This window comes from Taeniopygia guttata, chromosome 2 (assembly GCF_048771995.1).
Source record: "Taeniopygia guttata chromosome 2, bTaeGut7.mat, whole genome shotgun sequence".
Taxonomy (NCBI): domain Eukaryota; kingdom Metazoa; phylum Chordata; class Aves; order Passeriformes; family Estrildidae; genus Taeniopygia; species Taeniopygia guttata.
The window spans coordinates 45821301-45841597 of NC_133026.1; the positions used below are offsets into that span (position 1 = coordinate 45821301).

General features: G+C 40.6%; 3 protein-coding genes across 5 annotated transcripts in view; 1 reads left to right on the forward strand and 2 right to left on the reverse strand.

The window, feature by feature from the left end:
* The window catches only part of SLC6A20 (solute carrier family 6 member 20), a 21184-nt gene extending 21073 nt beyond the window's left edge, over window positions 1-111 (reverse strand). Inside the window, exon 1 of the mRNA XM_072925824.1 lies at window positions 44-111. The gene's annotated coding sequence lies outside the window, so the exon portion shown is untranslated. The remainder of the gene's footprint in view (window positions 1-43) is intronic.
* Window positions 1-9048, reverse strand: part of LZTFL1 (leucine zipper transcription factor like 1) — an 11870-nt gene extending 2822 nt beyond the window's left edge. For 2 of the 3 annotated variants that reach the window (XM_072925825.1, XM_030265167.4), the window contains exons 1-9: window positions 8938-9048; window positions 6917-7041; window positions 6293-6487; window positions 5719-5779; window positions 4788-4856; window positions 3354-3419; window positions 3140-3217; window positions 624-797; window positions 44-147 (exon numbers count right to left, since the gene is read on the reverse strand). In XM_072925825.1, the coding sequence (XP_072781926.1) occupies window positions 44-147; window positions 624-797; window positions 3140-3217; window positions 3354-3419; window positions 4788-4856; window positions 5719-5779; window positions 6293-6487; window positions 6917-7041; window positions 8938-8940 (875 nt within the window). In that variant the 5' untranslated portion in view covers window positions 8941-9048. The remainder of the gene's footprint in view (window positions 1-43; window positions 148-623; window positions 798-3139; window positions 3218-3353; window positions 3420-4787; window positions 4857-5718; window positions 5780-6292; window positions 6488-6916; window positions 7042-8937) is intronic. The other variant, XM_041714524.2, reaches the window with a different exon arrangement.
* A 6303-nt stretch (window positions 9049-15351) lies between these two features.
* The window catches only part of AVL9 (AVL9 cell migration associated), a 40819-nt gene continuing 35873 nt past the window's right edge, over window positions 15352-20297 (forward strand). Inside the window, exon 1 of the mRNA XM_030265168.4 lies at window positions 15352-15560. Coding sequence (XP_030121028.4) covers window positions 15495-15560 — 66 coding nt within the window. The 5' untranslated portion in view covers window positions 15352-15494. The remainder of the gene's footprint in view (window positions 15561-20297) is intronic.

Genomic DNA, 20297 nt, shown 5'->3' on the forward strand with positions numbered 1-20297 from the left:
AGAACAAGGATCTTTTTGGGACAGACAGGGCAGCACTACTTACTTGGAAAGTCTTCTACGCAGATCCTTTATCTGTTCATTCTTCTTGGTGAGAATCTCTTTCATGTTGCGATAGGCAGCTGTTTGCTGAAATTTCTTCTCCAGTTCCTACATAATAACATCAAATTATTATTTACATATTATGAAGACTAGACAAAAATATTTTTTTAAAAACAACTTGCTTTTCCTCCTCAAGTTTGGCAATACTAGTTTTCCATAATTTACTCAGATTTAGATAAAGTCAGGTGGTAGAATCAAATGAGATCCCAGCCACAGATACCCCAAATTCATTTGCTAACAAAATCAAGCTAAAAGTCTTCAGAAGACTGGGAATATGCTTTTCATTTATAAAATATCTATTGAGATAAATAGTCAGTTTTTAAATATTCATCTAGTTATAACCATGCAGTTAGTTGTGGGTTTACTATCTTATGTTTAATGTGCTTTTCCACTGAAATATGAAAAATACAAGGGCAAAAGTGTGGCCTGGTAAACTCTGCATCCTGTAGCTTGTGCTTGTTAAATTACTAATCAGTTAAAATGTGAGTAAGGAATGCATCTTCACATTACAATAAAATGCTAACCTTTTCAGCTGTGGATAGCTGATCCTGAACCTTCAGTAAATCATGTTTTGTTGTCACCAAGTCTTCTTCCAAGAATTTTTGGTTTGCAGTAGTGTCATTCAAAGTCTTCTCAAACTGGGATTTCAAAGCTGCCACTTTGTTCTCCAGTTCAGTGATATCCTGGTTTGCATTATTCTTCAACAGAACAAATATTTAAAATATGTCAAATTCAAGCAAAGAAATAATTAAAACTTTAAGTGCAAATTTCCACACAAAGTAGGTACGTCTTCACTTTTAATAATGATGTACAAGTTACTCCTGTAGAGCCTAAATGAGAAGTGCTTCATCTAAAAAAAGAAGTTAGAGCAGGGACTGATTTATAACCTAAAAACTTGTTAATAAATGCTTTTTGAAGATGGCTGGAATGTCTTCTCAGCCAAGATGAGATTTTAAGTTCCTGTACTTCGCTTCTTTATAAATTAGTTAGAGCCAGAGGATGAATCATATTAAAAGAAATTATTTACCATACAGAAACAGTAAACCACCATTTAAGATCTGAATGTCTATGCTAGAATGTGTTTTTGAAACATTTCCAAAGCTGTTAGTGTAGGATGGGTAGGAAAGGCTGAAAGTGTTAAGGCTCACACTCTCAGCCAGGTACGAACATTGCACCGTTCTCATGTGTCTTACACAAAGAGGTTCCAAGTTGTGAAGCAACTTTCCCATTTCCTTATGAGAAGAATCAAATCAAACGTTTCTGAACATCACCTCGGAGTCATAAAAGATAATAGTTGTGTAACTGTTCTATGGGTTTTCATTTAAATAAAACTAAACACAGAACATTCTCAGGTTTTAAAGCCCAATTTCAAACTCAAAAGTGTAATGAGGCTGAACCAGAAGCACCTTAAAAACAAAATCTAAAACTTAAGAAATCCATGTTCCTTTTTCTATCTGGAACATAAGACTTGAGAACAGGAAACCATTTGATAGTAATACCTGTATAGAAGAAAAGCTTATTTTGAATTCTGGGACAGAGTCCAAGGCTGCAGTGTTGAAAAGCACTACATCCATTTGTACATCTTAATTGTTATTTTGTACATTTTAATTGTTATTTTCTAACCATGACATAAGTCAATTATGCAGAAATTCTATATCCTTAAATTAAACTGATCCAACAGAGCAGTAACTCCCAGTTACTGCTGGAAGTGTTCCCAGTTACTTTGACTCCCACTTTATATATGGAGCCATCTGTTAACTATTAATTAAAAAAAAAAAAATCAATCTGCTGAGTTGATCCTTAAGAACCAATTGTGGTTTGGTAGTCATTTATTCATTCAAAGAGTTTGAAATCTACTGCTTTATGAGCAACTGGGAGAAAGTGACAGATAACAGAGGGCAAATTAGGACATGAAAGCAGAAGATACACAGCAGCCCTGACACTGAGGCCAATTCATATTTAACCAGAAAAGCAGGATGAGATTTGTTTCCAGCTGTTAACACTACAAACAGTATTATCCAGGATTCAATACACCCCTTTAATATTTTAAACCGTTAATAATTTAAAGTTTAACAAAACAGAGAAAGAAAATATTTGCTATGACTGATTAATCAAGTTCCTATTAAAAATATTATTGAATACGATTTTGAAAGCTACAAGGTAAATGTTTAACATATTAAGAAAACCAAATACATACCATAAACCAGGTAGAAAGCAAAATAAAAAGAAATCAGGATTAAAATAGGAAAATTAAAATAGAAATGCTTTATTATCTTGAAGCTTATTTCCTGATCTGTAAATATTGCAGGAATTTTTAATTACTCAAAATAATGGGATTAAAGTGTTCTAATTTTCTTGAAAGTCTGAACTGAAATGTTTTAAATTTAAGACATAATTACATATAAACAAACTTTGAAAAATACTAATTATTGACAAATAAAGGCAGAAACATAGAAAAATATTCAGGTGACCTGAAGAGATTCATATGTGTCAAGATGACTTGAGGCTTCTTACATTTTTTTGCCAGCAGCAACTCACCATGCTGGAATCCTCATTTACAAAAGAGATTAAGAACCTCAAGTAATAAAAATAAACGGTCAAATATTTTTAGGTATACTGATATAGGGAAAACTACAAAAACATCAAAGAAGCAGCAAGTCTGGCTTGTTCATGTCAACATCAATTGACAAATGTGTGAAAGAATTAGTGTCTTATTCTTGCTCTAAAAACCAGGTTAGGTATCACTCTTAAACGTGAAGAAACAAAGAGACATATATTTGTGTCTGTTAATACAAATATCAGCCCTGGAAACCTGAATTCTGGAATACTACTTCCTGATAGCTCCTGAATACATTATAACATCAACTAAAGTTATGGATTACCTGCTGACTGACAGACTAGCAGGAACAGACAATGTCAGCAGGAACAACACTAACTCAAACTCTTGAAATTGCTATAAAAGGAACACACCATACATGCCAAGATGATATACTGGCAACAGTTGTGTTAAATAGGAGTAGAGGGATACAATTGTATTTACCTTCTGATCTCCTTGGATCATCTGTAAATCCCTCAGTGACTTCTCCAGCTTGGACTTCTCATCTAGGGCAGCAGTAGCCTGCAATACATTGAAAATTTAAAACCTCAGAAATGTATTTTAACTGAAAACGTAAGAATGATAACCATGGGATTCTTATTTAGATATTTTAAAATATGTAACCATCATTAAGCATCTGAGATTACAGGCAACTTACCTGTGTTTCGATGGTCCTGAGTCTGGTCTTCAATTTTTCATTTTCTTCTTGGAGATGAGCAACTGTCTTTGGGTTAAAGAACAAGAAAATATGTGTGAACACACCCTGGTGCCATTCTTGATTTTGCAAATATTTCAGGGAAGAAAATACATTTCATAACTTAGGAAAGCAATAACGATCCTAAGTGCATATAAAAATGGCCTTCATAAGTAATCAATAATTCATTAACTTATTGTGGTTTTTTGCCTCAGTAAGAAAACACTTAGGTCTCCAGTTCTACTGTAATATACAGGGCTCTTCACTTAAACACATGCTTTACTGCACTGAGATTATTGAGATCAGTATCATGTTAGTAACAAGATTCCTGATGAAAAATTGCATGTTCAGGGATACAAATCTCACTGTTGCTCATAATTAATATTTTCAATCAACAGACAAGTAAGAATGTATCTGCAGTTCCTTTTCAAAAGAGACAAGTATCAGGTTACTGCATATCCTATTCTGTGTCACAGGAAATACCCAAGTTTTATCAGCCAGAGTAAATTCACCACATGAATTTTGAATGATTTGGGGGAAAAAAAAGACAACAGTTGTACATATTAAAACTGCTATGATTTTGAAATTATTTTTGAAAGAGAACTACATTAACCTATAAACAAAACACAAGTCTTGAATGCTTTAATTATTGCAGCGAATAACAACAATTTGAGACAGACATTGTACTCAACATTGGGAATGCAGGACAGAAAACACAAACTAGAACTCCTTGCTAATTATCTTGATTATCAAAAACTTAAAAGGGTATTGTAAGATGTGTGATATTTTTGAAAAGTGCAGGTGAACAAAATTAGTACAAAACCTAATAAAAACTATTGATAATATTAAGTACTAGAAAGTGTTTCGTAATTCTGGAAGTGTTTAGCAAATCAGAAATCAAATGTTTTCAAAATCAGTAAATTCCAAATTCTTTAATTGCCTGTTTCTTCAGGAGAAATTTAACTAACTTACAAAACAAAAAAGAATGGATGCAATAACTGACTTCAAGTGATACAGAAAATGTTAAATAACCTGGTAATTTTAGCCAGCTGAATATTTTAATTTGCTTCTTTGCTGAAGCACCAGCTAGCCGTATGGAACTAATTTACTATTTTACTCCATTAAATGGAAAAATAAATTACTACAAAGACCAAAATGTCTTTGCAAAAGAAGGGTTGATACTGCGATACATGTTAGAGATCATAAGTGCACAACAAATTTCTGATGCTTTACAATGTTTATTAATTTACTATATTTTACTTTACATTCTTGGATATATTACTGTGATGTCTGTATACTGACAGACACATTATACAAGTATTACTGTACAGTTATTCAGTTCATTTGCATAAGCAGAATGATCATTGACCACAACTGCCTGAACAGTGAAGTTCTTACCTTGTTTAGCAGCTCTGATCCACCTTCATTTAATGGAGCAAGTTTTGGTTTAATGGGATCTGCAGTGGACTAAAGAAATAATAAAGGTGAAAAAATTTAATTATACATATTTCTAGGGGGAAGAAAAATACTCCTTTAGTCAGTAAAATAACTACTGATAGTCAATTCAGCTCTCCTTTGCAAAGCAAATGAACAAACTTTTATTTCAAGTTCTTTTCTACTGCTTCCTTGGCTCCTAAGTTATGGACTTCACTTTGAGCTTAAGTTAAACAAAAATACTACATAGAGACAAAGAAGTACTGCAAATGTGGTTCTAGAGAAGATTGACAATCCTGCAGCAACCAAAAGAAAAAAGGAGTAAGAAGAACATAATACTTGAGTGATCGCAAGAGTAAAAAGTATTTTCAAAGCTCAAAATAATTTTCTCATTTCAGATATTAAAAATAACATATATATATATACACACAATATAATATACATAAATACACCTTTATGCTACAAACCAAATAAGGTTTGCAACTATATTCAAGCAAGACAAACTAGAGTTATATCTGTACTGTGAAATCTTCTCAGCTCTTGGGTCCATGCTGGGACAAGCGAATGTCCCAGTCTCAGCCCTGGTGCCAGGGGAAGGAACTCAGAAGCAGACACTGCCACATATTCCTAGTCTCGCTGACCTTGGGATGAGGTGTGTGAGGCACACCCCAGAAGGGCAGAACAGACACTCTGGAAACAGCCAAGGCACTTCAGAGGGAGCCTTGGTGCCAAAATGCAAAATGTGACTTTTTGGAGAGTTTCAAAGACTGTTTTGTAAAAAACATGTGGGGTTTTGGTTTTCTCCTAAGCACAAAGAGTGAATACTAAGCATTTTAAACATCTGTCATGACTCCACAGGACATTTAATTATGATTTGATTAAAATTAAATTCTACCTTTTTGTTTGAAGATGTATATTCTGACTTTTCAAACTCAGCAACCTGGTCCAATAATTCTCTTGAAAAAAAAAAAAATAAAGAGGCATTTATTTACCAAAGAAAAATATAAGGAGGCATTTCTTTACTAAGAGCTACACAATGAAACACATTTTACCAAGCTGGTGCTATGCTTTTCCTCGCATGTAAAATTCTTGTTAGAAGTACAGAATGAAGTCTTACACAAATATCATAAATGTAACAGATAATGTCACGTAATGGCATGATACATGCATTACAACAGATTTAGTATCCTTAAATAAAATACAGTCTAAACAGATAACAAAAGCTTTTTAATTGAGTCCAGTGACCTGATCTTAAATGATTAATTCAAGTAAGAATATTACTAACAAAACATATTGCTCACAATTTTGAAATTATTTTGTATCTTGCTATTTTACAGATGGAAACATTGAAGCTAACCTATCATTGATATACTAGTAAAAGAATAGGTTTCTGTGCTTAGGAAAAGAATGCAAATAGTCAACACGTCAAAGTATTCTTATTGTTGCAAGTATAGTCCAACAGCTGTTACCGATTTTCCAAGTCAGAGACATCTGTCTGTAACTTCAGGTACCATTTCTCAGCCTGTGAGAAGAGCTGCCGCAGAAGTAGAACATTGGTGTAAGTTGTGTTTATGAGCTCTGACTCCACTTCACTGTGTACAACACTCTGCAGTCCATCCAGCATGTCTGTCACCTCGTCAACTGTGAAGGTCTCTTCAACAAGTCTAAAGAGAGAGGTCAAGATAAGTCAGGTATGATAAAGGTAACAATTGTGCCTTATGAGATCTCACTACACTATTTTCTAAAAACATCCACTGTCAGTCGTTATTAGATTACCACAGCATTAGTAATTAGTCATTGTATTTGAATTTTCTCTTTAAATCATTAAAGTCACAAATACTAATTCAGCTACAGCCTTGTATTGAATTTACATATCAGAAGCAAGATGTGCAGCAATGTCATGTTGTCAATGTCTCTGTTAATTCCTAAGAATTTGACAAACTTTGGTTTAAAAGCATTTGACTTGTAACTTCTGGAAAATACAAGAACATACAAACCTAAATGGAGAAAAGTTGCCCCATAAAGTATTCAAACCTGTCACTGCTGCTAGCATATTTTGCTTTATTCTTGCTCAGCACCACCCCACACAGCACCTGCTGTCCTTGAGGTTCTGGAAACAAGAATCCACTGTTTTGAGACACATGCCACGCTTGAAACGAGCGAAGCGCATGTAGCTGACCACTTCGTTCTGGTGGTGCTCATTAACACCCAGCTCTGCCTGCGGAGGAGGATACAAGCACAAAGACAAACACAAGGAAAAATGAGCATAACTACTGTGAATACTTGCCTTCTGACTAGTTTCTGTGATTGCTTTCACAGGGTTCTAACTATCATGGTGAAAAACAAACAGATTGAGTCCCTATGCACCTCTCATAAGTGGGTGAGAGAGTTCCAGTACTTGGAAGCAAGGATTCAAGTAACCTCAAAAAAGTCATACAAAATCAGAGAGACAGAGGCAAACAGAGGATCAGAACCAGAAGGACTGTACAGGAGACAAAGCTCTTGGATAAATATATCTTGGTATTACATTACACATGCATAATATAGCTGAATGATGTATTTTCCATAGATGTACTAGCAAAAAAAAAAAAAAAGAAAACCAGAGGAAAGTATACTCTATTTGTTACTTTTTATGTGAACTCTTGAGACTCCTCACAGAATCATAGAATGTTTGTGTTGGAAGGGACCTTAAAGACTATCTAGTTTCAACTCCCTGCCACAGGGAGGCACACCTCCCACTAGACCAGGTTACTCAGAGCTCCATCCAACCTGGCTTTGAACACTGCCAGGGATGGGGCATCCATAATTTCCCTGGGCAACCTGTTGCAGTGCCTCACCACCCTCACAATAAAGATTGTTTCTGTCTATCTAATCTAAACCTACTCTCTTTCAATTAGTGCCCTGAACTATTGCTGCAGTTCCTGATGAAAAGTCCCTCTCTGGAAGGTTGTTATAAGGTCTCTCCACAACTTTTTCTTCTCCAGGCTAAACATCCCCAACTTGTCTATTTTCATAGGGGAAGTGCTCCAGTGCTCTTGTCAGCTTCATATCCTTCCTCTGGACTTGCTCCAACACCTCCATGTCCTTACTGTGCTGGAAACACCAGAACTGTATGCAGCACTCCAGATGGGGTCTCATGACAACAGTGGGGAATCACTTTCCTCAACCAGCTGGCCATGCTGTTTTTGATGAAGAAGATCCTGAGTGATAATCTGAATTTGTTTCTCAACAGCCCTAAACCACAACACCCAGAAACAACCCAGGGGAAATTAAGAAGGAAGTAATTTTAGACCTGGCTAAGTAGTCCTTTTATGCGTGCCTTTATTTCAAAGAATTACTGGCATGGTCAATCACATCGGAACTACACAGCTCATGCAGGCAGCACGAATGACAAGGAAGCACAACAGGGGAGTGGGAGTTTATCACCACAGTCCCTGGAGAGGTGATGGAAAGGCAGGTCTATTCATTTACTCCAATGCACTTTGTTAACTTGGCTGATGTTGGGGAGAGACAGCAGGGTTGTAACTCAGACAAAACAGTTCCTCTGATCACCTTGTCCTTAGGGAAGCTCCAGTGACAATGCTATCCTGGGATACCTGGATGAACAATCAATACTCTGGAAACTAAATGCAGCCGAGGAAGAAGCACCAGCGCTAAATAAAATCAGCTCTCATAGTGTGGCTGCAAGACTGATGTCGCCCACAAAGTCCCATATATTGCAGATGAGAGATCATATAGAAAGCTAAATTAATGTTTTTACTGTTGCTGAAGGGTTTTTTTAGTTGAAAAGCTTCTATTCATTATAGAGAGAAAGGAAATTACACTAGTAAATGAACACATAAGCACAGGCCACTTGTGATCTGTGACCCAGCCACGCTGATACGCAGATAAGCCACCTGGCCACTGCATCCCGCAAAAACCCCAAGCCCTGGGAGCCTCCGCGGGGATGGCAGGGATGCTCAGGAAGGCAGGTGTCGGCCGCAGCGGCCCCGAGCAGCTCCCGCATGAGGACAGGCCGCACTCCTGCCCCTGCTGCTCCGTGCCGGGATGCCGGGAGGAAGCGGGAATGCCGGGAGGAAGCGGGAATGCCGGGCGGGCCGCGGCCGCTACTCACCATGGCGGCCGCTCCGCCGGCGCTCGGACGGCTGCGGGCCCGGCGTTGCCCTGGAGACCGAAGCCTCGCGAGCTCCCGCGGCGCGCTGCGATTGGCCGCGGCGCGCCCACGTGATCCGTGCGCCGCGGCGCCAGATCAAGCCGATGTTTTCTTTTTTCTTTTTTTTTTCTTTTTTTTTTCTTTTTTTTTTTTAACTTTACCTTTGTATTTTCTACCTGCTCAGGTGCCATTCGGAAAATTGTATTGTGTAGCAGTGAGCTGCTGAAGCGGTAGGGGCAGTTAGGCGCGATGGGAAATATCCCACGTTTATTTACATCACCTAAGATTTTTTTTCCCAAAGGCTTTTTCACCAAACACGGATTTTTGCAAAGCATGAGTGTGAAAAATGCATATTTTATGATTGGCTTTTCGCAAATGTTACAATGAATATTATATGTGTAATGTTAGAAAGTTATGCTGTATTAATTCTCTTAAGTTGTGTGTTAAATACAGTTTTAGGTTACAACATAATGTTGAAATAGAAACTGCAGTGTAGGACTTTTTTACTAGCTCAAGCAAGAGATGAGATTATCAAGAAGCTCTTCACACAGAGATGACAGTGACTTGGGGCCCATAAAGAGTTACAGCCTCCTTATCAGAAAAGACAAACATTCTTTCACCTTTTCTCTGTCTTTATGGAACCACCAGGATTAAGGGGAAGAAGTTGACAAAAACCAGAAAAGTTCTTAATTTGCAAGGAATTTATGCATCATGTATGAGATATATGAATATGCAACAGGCTATCGCTTTTGAGGTTATTCCTTTGTTCACAAGGTATGCTTTTTGTGACTTAGTGTCGGAGAGCATCCAGACATCCATAATTCTTTGCTTTTTATTGTGTTGTAATTGTTCTAACTCTAAATTTTACTACTCTAATTGTATTACTGTTTTTATAACCATTTTATTATTATTAAACTTGTAACATTTTAAAAACCAAGTGATTGGCGTTTTTCACAATTAGTATGTCAGCAGGACAACTCAGAACTATAGAATGGATTGGGGTGACAGGAACCTTAAAGATCATCTAGTTTCACCCCCTGGCATGGGCAGGGACACCTTTCACTAAACCAGGTTACTCAAAGCCCCATCCAGCTTTAAACACTCCCAGGATTGGGACATCCACAACTTCTCTGGGCAACCTGTTCCAGTGCCTCATCATCCTCACAGTGAAGAATATTTTCTTAATAACTAATCCAAACCTACTCTCTTTCAGTTTGAACTCGTTCTCCCTTTTCCTGTCACTACAAGAACTTGTAGGCTCCCTTCAGGTACTGCAAGGCTACAATCAGGGCACCCCAAAGCCTTCTCCAGGCTGAGTAACCCCAGTTCTCTCAGTCTTTCATAGGAGAGGTGTCCCCTCCCATCTTGGAGGTCCCCCTCTGAACTCACTCCAACAGGTTTGTGTCTTTCCTGTGCTGGAGACTGCAGAGCTGGACGCAGTACTCCAGGTGGAATAACTGTCACCAGTCTTTCACCTGGGTCACCCAAAAAGTTTACAAAATGCAGAAAAATAACCTGGTATCCATCAGCTGAGTGTATGGAAAAAGTCTAACCCGTTACAGGTGGCCCAGCTGTATTGAACCCTGATTGCACCTAAGGAGAGGACAAAAGTAACGGGGAATTTCAGTGTAAGTAAAAGGAGTAAAAGTAAGTAAACACTGAAATTATGGATTTTGTCCATTAATTGTCTTCAAGGCCTGCAGAAAGAGACCAGATCTGTCACAGCAGAGATGCAATATTAGTGAGCCACAAACAGAGGAATTGTTGATCATTGAATCTGTCCCATTACAAAGAGGAAGAAGGGATGTAATAGCCTTCTCCCATGACACCAGTGGACACTTCAAAAGCCAGTATCACCTTCCATATCTAGACAAGTGGTGAAAGCAGAGCACTGGAATGGCACAGCTAAATGACTAACAGACCAGGAAGCAGCAAGCTGGGAAGAGGCTGTTTGCAACACACACAGGCAGGAGGGCTGCTGCAATTGGGCAGCTGCTCCATCCAGGCACTTTCCAGAACAGAGTAGTCCCAAGGGAAAACTGCCCTTCTTCCATAGTTTGAGAGTGCAAAATAGGATCCATTGCAATTTCCATTCCTCAGCATTGTACTTGTCTTACTGGAAATGGCCTGCAGTGCATTTTCATTAACTAATGGCCCTAAAAGCAGCAGTGACCAGTTTAGGATTAATGGATTAATTTGTATAGGCAGCTGTATTGGTGGCAAATTCAACCTAATTTCTATTTACTTCAGACGCAATCAGGAACAAGTGACAAAATTCCATCAAAATTGTCTAGATCAATTCTTGAGACTGATAAAGCCTGACTCCTTCCAAATCAATTTCAGTAAACACAAGGCACACGTGGAGTCTACATTCAGGACAGGAGACTAAGGACATGTTTACAGGAGGAGTATGCCCTCAGGGAAGGGCATCCAGGTCTGTCATAATTGAAAACAACATCCGTGTGGCAATCAAGGGAGTGCAGAAAGACAGGCCATATGCACAAAGGCTGTTCCTGAGCATAAGCAGCTCTACAGTAGTTTAAATTGCCCTAAAAGATCTAGCAGGAGCTGAGCTTTGGCTTGTGAACTTGCACCTCTCTGTCCTCTGCTCTACTACACAGTACACACTGGCAGCATCACTTCTTCAGGTTCCTCAGCAAGCTGTGCAGAGAAAGGCATTACTGACACACATGGCCACCAGTGATGTTGACTGGCAACTTTTGTATAGGCCATCTACAAAACAGTGTTGGCATTTGGTTGGGCCAAAACATGTTCAACCATGGGTTTATCTCATTCTTCTTCTTCAGCAGTTGCTCACTACAAAGCTTAGAATGACTATGCATGAATGAAATGACTGAATGTTCAAGAAGGTTGAGCTGCAGCAACAGCCTCAGCTTCTGCTGATCTGGGTTGATCTGCCTGCTCTGTACTGCAAAGATCCCTGCACCTGGAAGTGTTTACCTTGGCTGCTTCTGCATACTTGTTAGCAAAGAGACACCAGTGAAATGAAGCACAAAAGAACTGAAGTGCATGTTTTAAGGTACCAGCCACAAAAAGAGCAACCCCTGAATAGCCAAGGTGTAACAAGAGAACAGCACAAAACACTGAACAGGGGAACCTCCCTTTCACTGATACCTTTGCCCCTATGCTTCTGCTGATGCAGGGACCAATGGCAAATGATGCACTGGGAGAAGATGAAACTAATAACAGGCACAAAAAATCTGTCACACAGGATCAGAGTAAAGACCATTTTATTTCCTTTTCTGGCTGTGGCAATAACCAGGAGCACGAAAAGGATCAGAATGAGATACATGTGTTTTCTGGACAGTTCGAGCCTTCACTACCATTTACTCTTCCTACTGAGTGGACTAGCAACTTTCTGAGCTGCCAGCCAGACCCAAACTGTAGTGGTTGATCATTATTCTGGAATCTGTCTGTTTTAATTTTCTCTAGCCCACCTTCAAAGATATTTGTTGTCTGTCTTGACAACCACTGTGGGAATGTACCATATGCTCATTATTTCTTTTTGTTTAAGCCTTCAATCTATTCCTATCAGTGTTGTCTGGCTTTAGCTGTCTCCTGCACTTAATGCTATGTCCATCTTGGAAAGGAGAAAATACAATAACAGAATGTCCATGGCACACCTGCAGTGTGCATTAGGTTATGATAAGGATTTTTGTGCTTGTTGTTGCCAACCTCCAGAGCTTCCACAAAGGACACCAGGGTAGAAATGGGGTTCTGAGGAAAATAGCACAGAATTACAAATAAAATTATCACCTTTCATGGCTAGTATTTGGAGGAGGAGCATTTGGATTTGGGGCCCCAAAGAGCAGTATCTATTTCACAAATAATTAACAGCTGCACCTGGAGTCTCAAGCTTGTCTCTGCTCCCCTCACAACCCACTGGGACAGATCTCTGCTTTACTATTCACAATCAATATTTTCTAAAGAAACAATTCTGACCAGTTATCTTCTTCAAACATGTTTCATCTGACCTGAAGAAGCAAGTTAGAGGTCTGCAAGCCCTTCCAACCAAAGTGAGTGGGGGCCCAGGGGCAGTAAAAATGTCAACAGTGGTCAGGACAAGAGACTGTCTGTGTGGGGAGAACAGTCAGGATTTGGGAGCAATATTTCTGCCATCCAAATCTAAGCCTCTTTAAAGCTGCAGGAGAAGAAACATTACATTTGTGTCTGCAAACTTCCCTAACAATCCAAGCTCCCCTCTTTTGCTTGCATGCTTGAGAGTCCTATCAGTCTCATCATTCCCACAGGATCAAATACACTATTTTCCATGAGGAAGCCTGTTTGGAACACTGCCTCCTACATCATGGTGCTCTAATGCAACTAAATGTACAATTCAAATTATAGCTGGTCTTGTTGACAGCAAAAAAAGGAGATTATTTTAACTTTCTAGGGGAATTACTGCATTCATTTTGGATAAGATCTTCAAAGAAAACATACTGCCAATATGAAGTGAGCTTGCCATCCAGAAGAAATTAGATACAAACCTCAGATCCATGCCAGGATTTCATCTATGCTTTTCTTCAACAGAAAGTAAAGGACACATTTTTAATTCACATGCTTGTCTCCACAAATTCAGAGCTTTGTTCTTTAGGAAGCTTGGCTATACCTAACAAATAGAGGGGAGCTATCAGTTGCCATGGGCACTGCTTAACTCTGGTGTTACTTCCAGACATTGTACTGGAAAGGTTATCCATCTCTAGAAGTCTCACTGCACATAAGCTGAGAACTCTGCCTTATTGCTATGACTGGAAGAATGACTAACAAGTTACTATTACTATGGTAATGATATTATAGCTGGTGACTCTTAAGCGAAGTCTCTGAACAATAGAAGAACTGTAGGGCTGAGTTTTCATTGCTATTTGTTAGCTGTGCATGGAGAAAGAAAATTCCCTTAGGAAAATTCTGATACTTTTCTGAGAGCTGTTTCATAGCAGATCTCACTTGTCTTTCTTTCTCATAAGTGCACACAGAGTGAACTGTGAAAACAACATAGATTATGTCAACTAGTTCATTTTCCTAGACTAGACCGATGTTGTCAGTTCAACATTTTTATTGCTTTAGCAAGAAAGAGAATTTCAAGCAGAAAAAAACCCATCTGATAATCTATTCATAGAAGCCATAAACCACCATTATCCAGCAGTATCACTGAGACGCCTCTATAATGCATAATCCATAACAGTAAGAGTGATGCCAGACTGCACTTTCCTGAATGAAATGAGAATGAACCATAAACACTCACATGAATCTTTTGGGGGATATCTCATTACTGCAGGAGATAATGGCTAATATTGCATGCAATTTTCTGTTTTAAAATTATTAGTAAACTATACTGTCAGTTACAGGCTAATACAAATACGAAACTATTCCTTTGCCAGAAGGATTGTTCCTTGTAGCTTATCCTGTGTTCCCTGCAGTATATGTTTTCTATAACAACACTTCTGGTGAAGTTGAAAAACAATATGTGATTACATGCTGTATTGTTATAATTTGAGCCCCAGGGTACTGTGTTAGTGATGAGATTTTCTTTAAGCACTACTCTTTTATAGTTATTTCAAAAAGATTATCTTCCTCCAATTTCCACAGAGAATCTTAATTATTAAAGAATTCAGCCTCTACCATTGCTGTTGATTAAAGCAGACAGAGTTGAATCACAACAAAGGTGTTAAAGAGGGAGCATGGTATGAGTGCAGCAAGATACAGTTTTTAAAATATTTTTTTCTCTCACACTAAATGGACAAGTATTTGAACTGCCTTCTTTCTCGGGTATGCTAAGACACGTTTATAGAATGATAGAATCTTCACCAAGGTTGAGAGAGACATTTAGGATCATCCAGTCCATGTGTCCATCCAGCACTGCCACTGTAACACTTAACTCATATCATCCAGAGCCAGAGGCCTCTTAAACACACCAGGGATGGTGACTCCACCATCTCCCTGGGCAGCCTGTTTCAATGCCCGACAACATTAATACTGAATTTTTTTTTTTTTCCTAATATGTAATCCAAATCTCCCGTTTCATCCTAAGGCCATTCCCTCTTGCCCTCTCACTGCAGGCCCGGTAGAAAAGACCGGCCCCCACCTGGGCACGGCCTCCTTTCAGGCGCTTGTGGAGCACGATGAGGTGTCCCCTCCTTTTCTCGGAGATTTAGCCCCTTGAGGGAAGAAGCCTTACCTTGATTTTTTCCCTCAGTTCTAACCTTCAACAACTAACCTCACTAAACGGTACTGAGACAACTCCTAGCGCTCTTTCTGGGCTGCCACTAAGCTGTACGACCTGGAGTCGCGCAACCCTCCCCAGCCCAGCTAACCCCGAGTTCCGCGACCCGCGCCGGGGCGGGCGGGCGGAGGGCGGCGCCGAGGGCCGTGCCCGCCCTCCCGGGCCGCGCGGTGCGGAAGCGCAGGCGGCCGGGGCTGCGTCCCCGCCGGACCCCGGGGGGCGGAGCGAGAGCCGGGCACGGCGGCATCCTCCGGCGCGGCCATCGCCGGGCTGCTCCATGGAGAAGCGGGGCCCGGTGCTGCACATCGTGGTGGTGGGCTTCCACCACAAGAAGGGTTGTCAGGTGAGGGGGCGCGGCTGTCCCTCGACTACCGCCTCTCCGCTCCCCTCTTGCTTCCTCCCGGCCCTCCCCCGGTCCCCTCCCCCGCGCCCAGCGGCGCCTGCCCGGCTGCGGAAGCCGCCGCTGAGGGGCGCGTCCCGGGGGCTGGGGGGCTTCGCTCTGGGCAGGGGGCGGTGAAGGACGGGCTGGGGGCCGGCGAGGCCCCGCTTGGCCGCGGCCTCCCCCGGCCGGGGGATGCCTGTTTGCGCCGTGACTCGGCTCGCCCCGGGCAGTTCGTGGTCATGGAGCTGCCTCCTTCCCGCCCCGCCTCGGCGCTCCCGCCGGGAGCGAGGCGGAGCGAAGGCCGGCGGGGTGAGCTCCCGGGAATGAGGGGCCGCGCCGCACCCCGTGGCACCCGATCTGTTTCGAGTCGTGCGTGCTTAATGCGTTCAGTCAGAGAATCCTGAGGAGAAAGCCCCAAATGGTGTTTTAATCTACCTTCCTCTGTCCCTGCTGGCCCATCATTGAATGCTCAGGTGTATCTTGTACCAAACAGCCCCAGGGTAACAAGCCCACCCTGGCTATAAGTTTTCTTTGCCTGTCTCTTCCCCACTTTCATAAATACTTGACTGCTTCATGTGGCCTGTAAGGTAGAAGGATTTTATGTCATGTATTTCATGGCTGGTTTGTGTTGTGATTGTTTTAGTATTTTTTAACCCTTGAAGCAGGGGATGTGGTTGCCCAGCTGGGATGCCCATGCAGTTGCTTTGCTGTGACAAAAGCAGATAGACATAATGTTGGATTTCCAGTGAGTCTTTTTCCATAAAGAGTTCCTGGCATTTGTAAAAATTGCCAAGACATAATGAACGTGATGGTTATCATTGTACAAGGGTTGATCTGACCCTTGTAAACACATTCCATACAAGGTAGCTGAGAATTAAATTATTGCTTCAGCAAAAAATTCAAGCACAGTTCCTCAGAGGCTAAGGTGCAATGACTCCGTCTCTGAAAGATGTGCATGGTTTTTTTGAATGCATCCTTTCTCCTCAGGGTGTCTGGGTGCTGTTCACATATGGATGTTAACAATCTCAGTTCATGTGAAGTAATTAGATCATCTGGGTTGTCAGGGTTGTGATATTTATTAGTCACTTTCTTGTCAAACAGTGTTACAAGTTGAGCCTTAGTTGGGTATCTGTAGGAAGAAGAGCATATTTTTGCCTTTTCTTTGTTGGCCTCTTGGGAAAGACCTAGGCTTTTGTTGCTTCTTCTGCACATTAAGTGGTGTTGATGCAAGGAAAACAAAAGAAGAAAAAACCCAAAGAAACCCCCAAACTATAAATTAGTAGCAGTGAATTTTTTTTTGTCGCCAGTAAAATATTTATAGAAGTACATTTTGAGATGTTGTCAAAAAATAGGTCAAAAAACCTCTGAACTGAAATTTCTTTATCTCAAGAAATGACCTGGAGAAGCTGGAGAGGAAGGCAGTTTAGGAAGGGGACAGGGTAGCTGAGTCACAGGGAGAATAATTGCAGGAATAGAATAACAGTCAGTTAGAACCACAACCAGCCAGGCTTCCTAAGGGAAAGCTAAACAGAAATCTAATTTTAAATGTATCTTACCTCTGACTTAGCAGATTTTTTACTGAACTATGGAGAACGCTTTCTAAAAGAGCTGGAGGCTAGGAGTGGCACAGCTATAGCCTAATGAATTTGACATCAGTAGTATGCATGACTCTAGAGAATTTTTGAAAGAAAGAATTAATTAACAACATGAAACTAAGTAGACTGGGTCCTATGTGCATTTGCTAAAGATAGATCATACCTGACTGACCTGCATATTTTGTAAGAATAAGTGATTGAATTCCATTCTCTGTGAAAGAAATGGAGTAGCTCTAATCTGCTGGGAACTTGATAACGGATCATGCTTATTCTTAAGGCAGAGATATAGGAGAATTAGTGCAAGAGCTGGTACTTGGTAAAGAGTAATATGAAGGAGAGGAAGCAGAAACAGATTTGAGTCAGAAGAGGAACTGTTGGTTTGAAAGGTACTTGCACGAAGTGTTTCTCAAGATTGAAAGTGGAGCTGGTATTGTTTACACCGTAAAATTGAACTATGATAAGCAAACTTGAGGAATTACTATTTCAAGGGAAAACTGGAAAGTTGTGCAAGAGCTGGACAATAAGAAATACTGGAGTGATAAAAATGGGGTGCCTTATGAAGTTGTGCAATAGGAATGAATAATAACAGTATAAGTTTGGGAATTGACACAAGGAGATGTCTGGAAAAGAAATGAGACCACGTGGTCAAGGCTAAGTCACCAAAGTAGTGTGATTTGAGGGCAAGAATGACAATGTATGTAATCCTATTGTGTGATAATATGTTTATCAATGCATGTAAATTCTGATCCACTTTTCAGAGAAAGGGATTTGAATTCTCTCTTCCAGAACTGGATGAGATAGTCCCTGGGCAGCCTCTGTTGAAGCAGACTAAAAGTAGAAGAGCTTCCTTAGGTAGGCTAACAAAGTAGATATGGAGACTGTATTCACCTCTGTAGGTATGGGAACATTCTTCCCTTTTTCTCTCCTGCCTCTTCACAACTGGTAAGCAGAGGCAGTTGTGGCAAGCTGAAATGGGGAACTGAGCTGACTAAAAAGCAAGCCTTGTTTTGGTGGGTTGATTTTGAGGTAGTTGTTTCACAGGTTCTGTTTGCCAGGTACAAGCTGCAGCGGACACAGGCACAAGAGGACCAGTGAGGGTGAATCACATCTTTTGACCTGTTGGCCACATTCCTTATGATGCAGCCCAGGATATGGTTGGCTCTCTGGGCTACAGTGTGCAAAGTGCACATTGCCAGCCGGCTCAGCTGTCACCCCCAAATCCTTCTCCACAGGGCTGCTCTCAATGACCTTTAAAGTATTGATAATGATCTTTGAGGTATTCATTGATACAGTGAATTACATGTAGTTGCATTCCAAGAAACTGTTGGAAAGTTAAAAATGAGGAGGAAAACCCAGATGTTGGCACAAGAACCAGTGGGTATGAACTGTCTGAGCATGTGCTGCAGGCTGCATAGCTGAAACTGTGAAGTGCAGAAAAGCAAAGGTCTGCAACAGTGCTCAAATGGACATCACTCAGAGTGAATGTGGAAAGGTTAAGACTGAAAGAGCATAGAGCTAGGCTGCCTAACAGGAATCCACCTGGTTTGCCTGAGAAGGCTCCTTTCAGTTTCTGTTCCCACATCTTTTCTCTGTAGCCTTACTAGGAAATGCATGTGGAGTTAGGATTTTCTATGGATTTCTTGATGCTAGGTTCTTTCATTAGCTGCCTTTGCTTCTGAAGCTTCATCACTTGAAATGTACAGCTCTTCTTGTTGGTTAACTTATAGGATAAGAAATGTGTAATGTGTAAAGGCTTTGATGTGCAGTTTGGAAATGTATAGGAATATCTTTTTCTTTCACAGACTTGAAAAACAATCCATATGCATTTGTTTTTGAAAGAGAAGGAGAGTCAGATAATCTCTGTGTGCCTTTGGACTGGGAGTGTGAGTGCCACAGTTGTTCCTCATGCTCTTTTCAAGGGGTGACTGTTTAACTGGGGGTCATTTTGCTAGAATATAAGGGACAAAGTGAGGTTTTGCCATATCTACTTTGTTATGTTTGGGGATCCAGTTACCCAGGCAGCTGTTAAAAGCTTGGGAGTTGCCACTCACTGTCAGGAAGGCTTTCTGTTATCTGAAAACTAAAGCACTAAAAATTGTGAGCACACTGGGAGGAGTTTTCTCTAGCAAGTATGGAGTAAACCTTTGGAGAGAGTACCTGCAGGCTTTTGGTTGTCTACATTAGAAGATTGCCATCCTGTTTGTTTGGACTCCTTAGTTACTGAGTTGCTGTGGATCCAAGGAGATATGCAAAAAGTGCTGGTTGCTGTCTCTTTTTGCTAAGGATTAGAGGTAGCTATGGCAGTGTCCAGAGAATGGGAGGAAAAACTTGGCTGCAAACTACTAGGTCCACCTAGTATTTGACACACTTTCAACAGGCCCATTAAGGAAGGGAATGGCAGTTGGCAGGAAGCAGGAATGGTGACAGGTTTTCTGGCTTTGTATGCTGGCTGACTTATTATGGGAACCCTCCTCAGTGAGTCATTAAATAGTAAATGTCCTGCAGTGGGCAGAACTCATGGGCAGTATGCATTCAATCATGATTTTCATGCATCTGAAATGAAATGACAAACATTAAAAATTCCTTTTTTGATCTCCCTTTGCTATGGATAAGAGGAGTGGCCTCAGGAAAAAGTAACAGCAAAACCAGCACTTCATTGTATCTAGTTGCTCAAACTCTTGCCCATAAATGTAAAACACAGTTTTGGTGCAGTACGAGTTCTACGCACTTCACAGGATTGTAGGATTCAAGGCACAAAAGCATTGGGGCACAAATGACAATAAGGGAAAGCTGCCACAGATATGGTCTGATGTGCTTTAGAGTATCTGTAGCTGCTCAACTCATTACCTACTGCACCAGGTTCTGTTGATCTGCTTCAGTGTAGGCTGGTAAGACTTGGACTTCAGGACTATTTGTGCCTTTCTTCTGGAATGGCTGAAAACAAATTCCTCAGTTGTTTTGAGGAACTGTAGTAGTGAATAACAGGTGATTTGGGAGCAAAAAAGGGGAAAGTTTTTTTTTTTTTGAGTAATAAAACACTTTCTCTGAATACAGGCGAGTGATAAAGCACCTTATTTGCCTTACAACACTTCAGTTTTTGAAA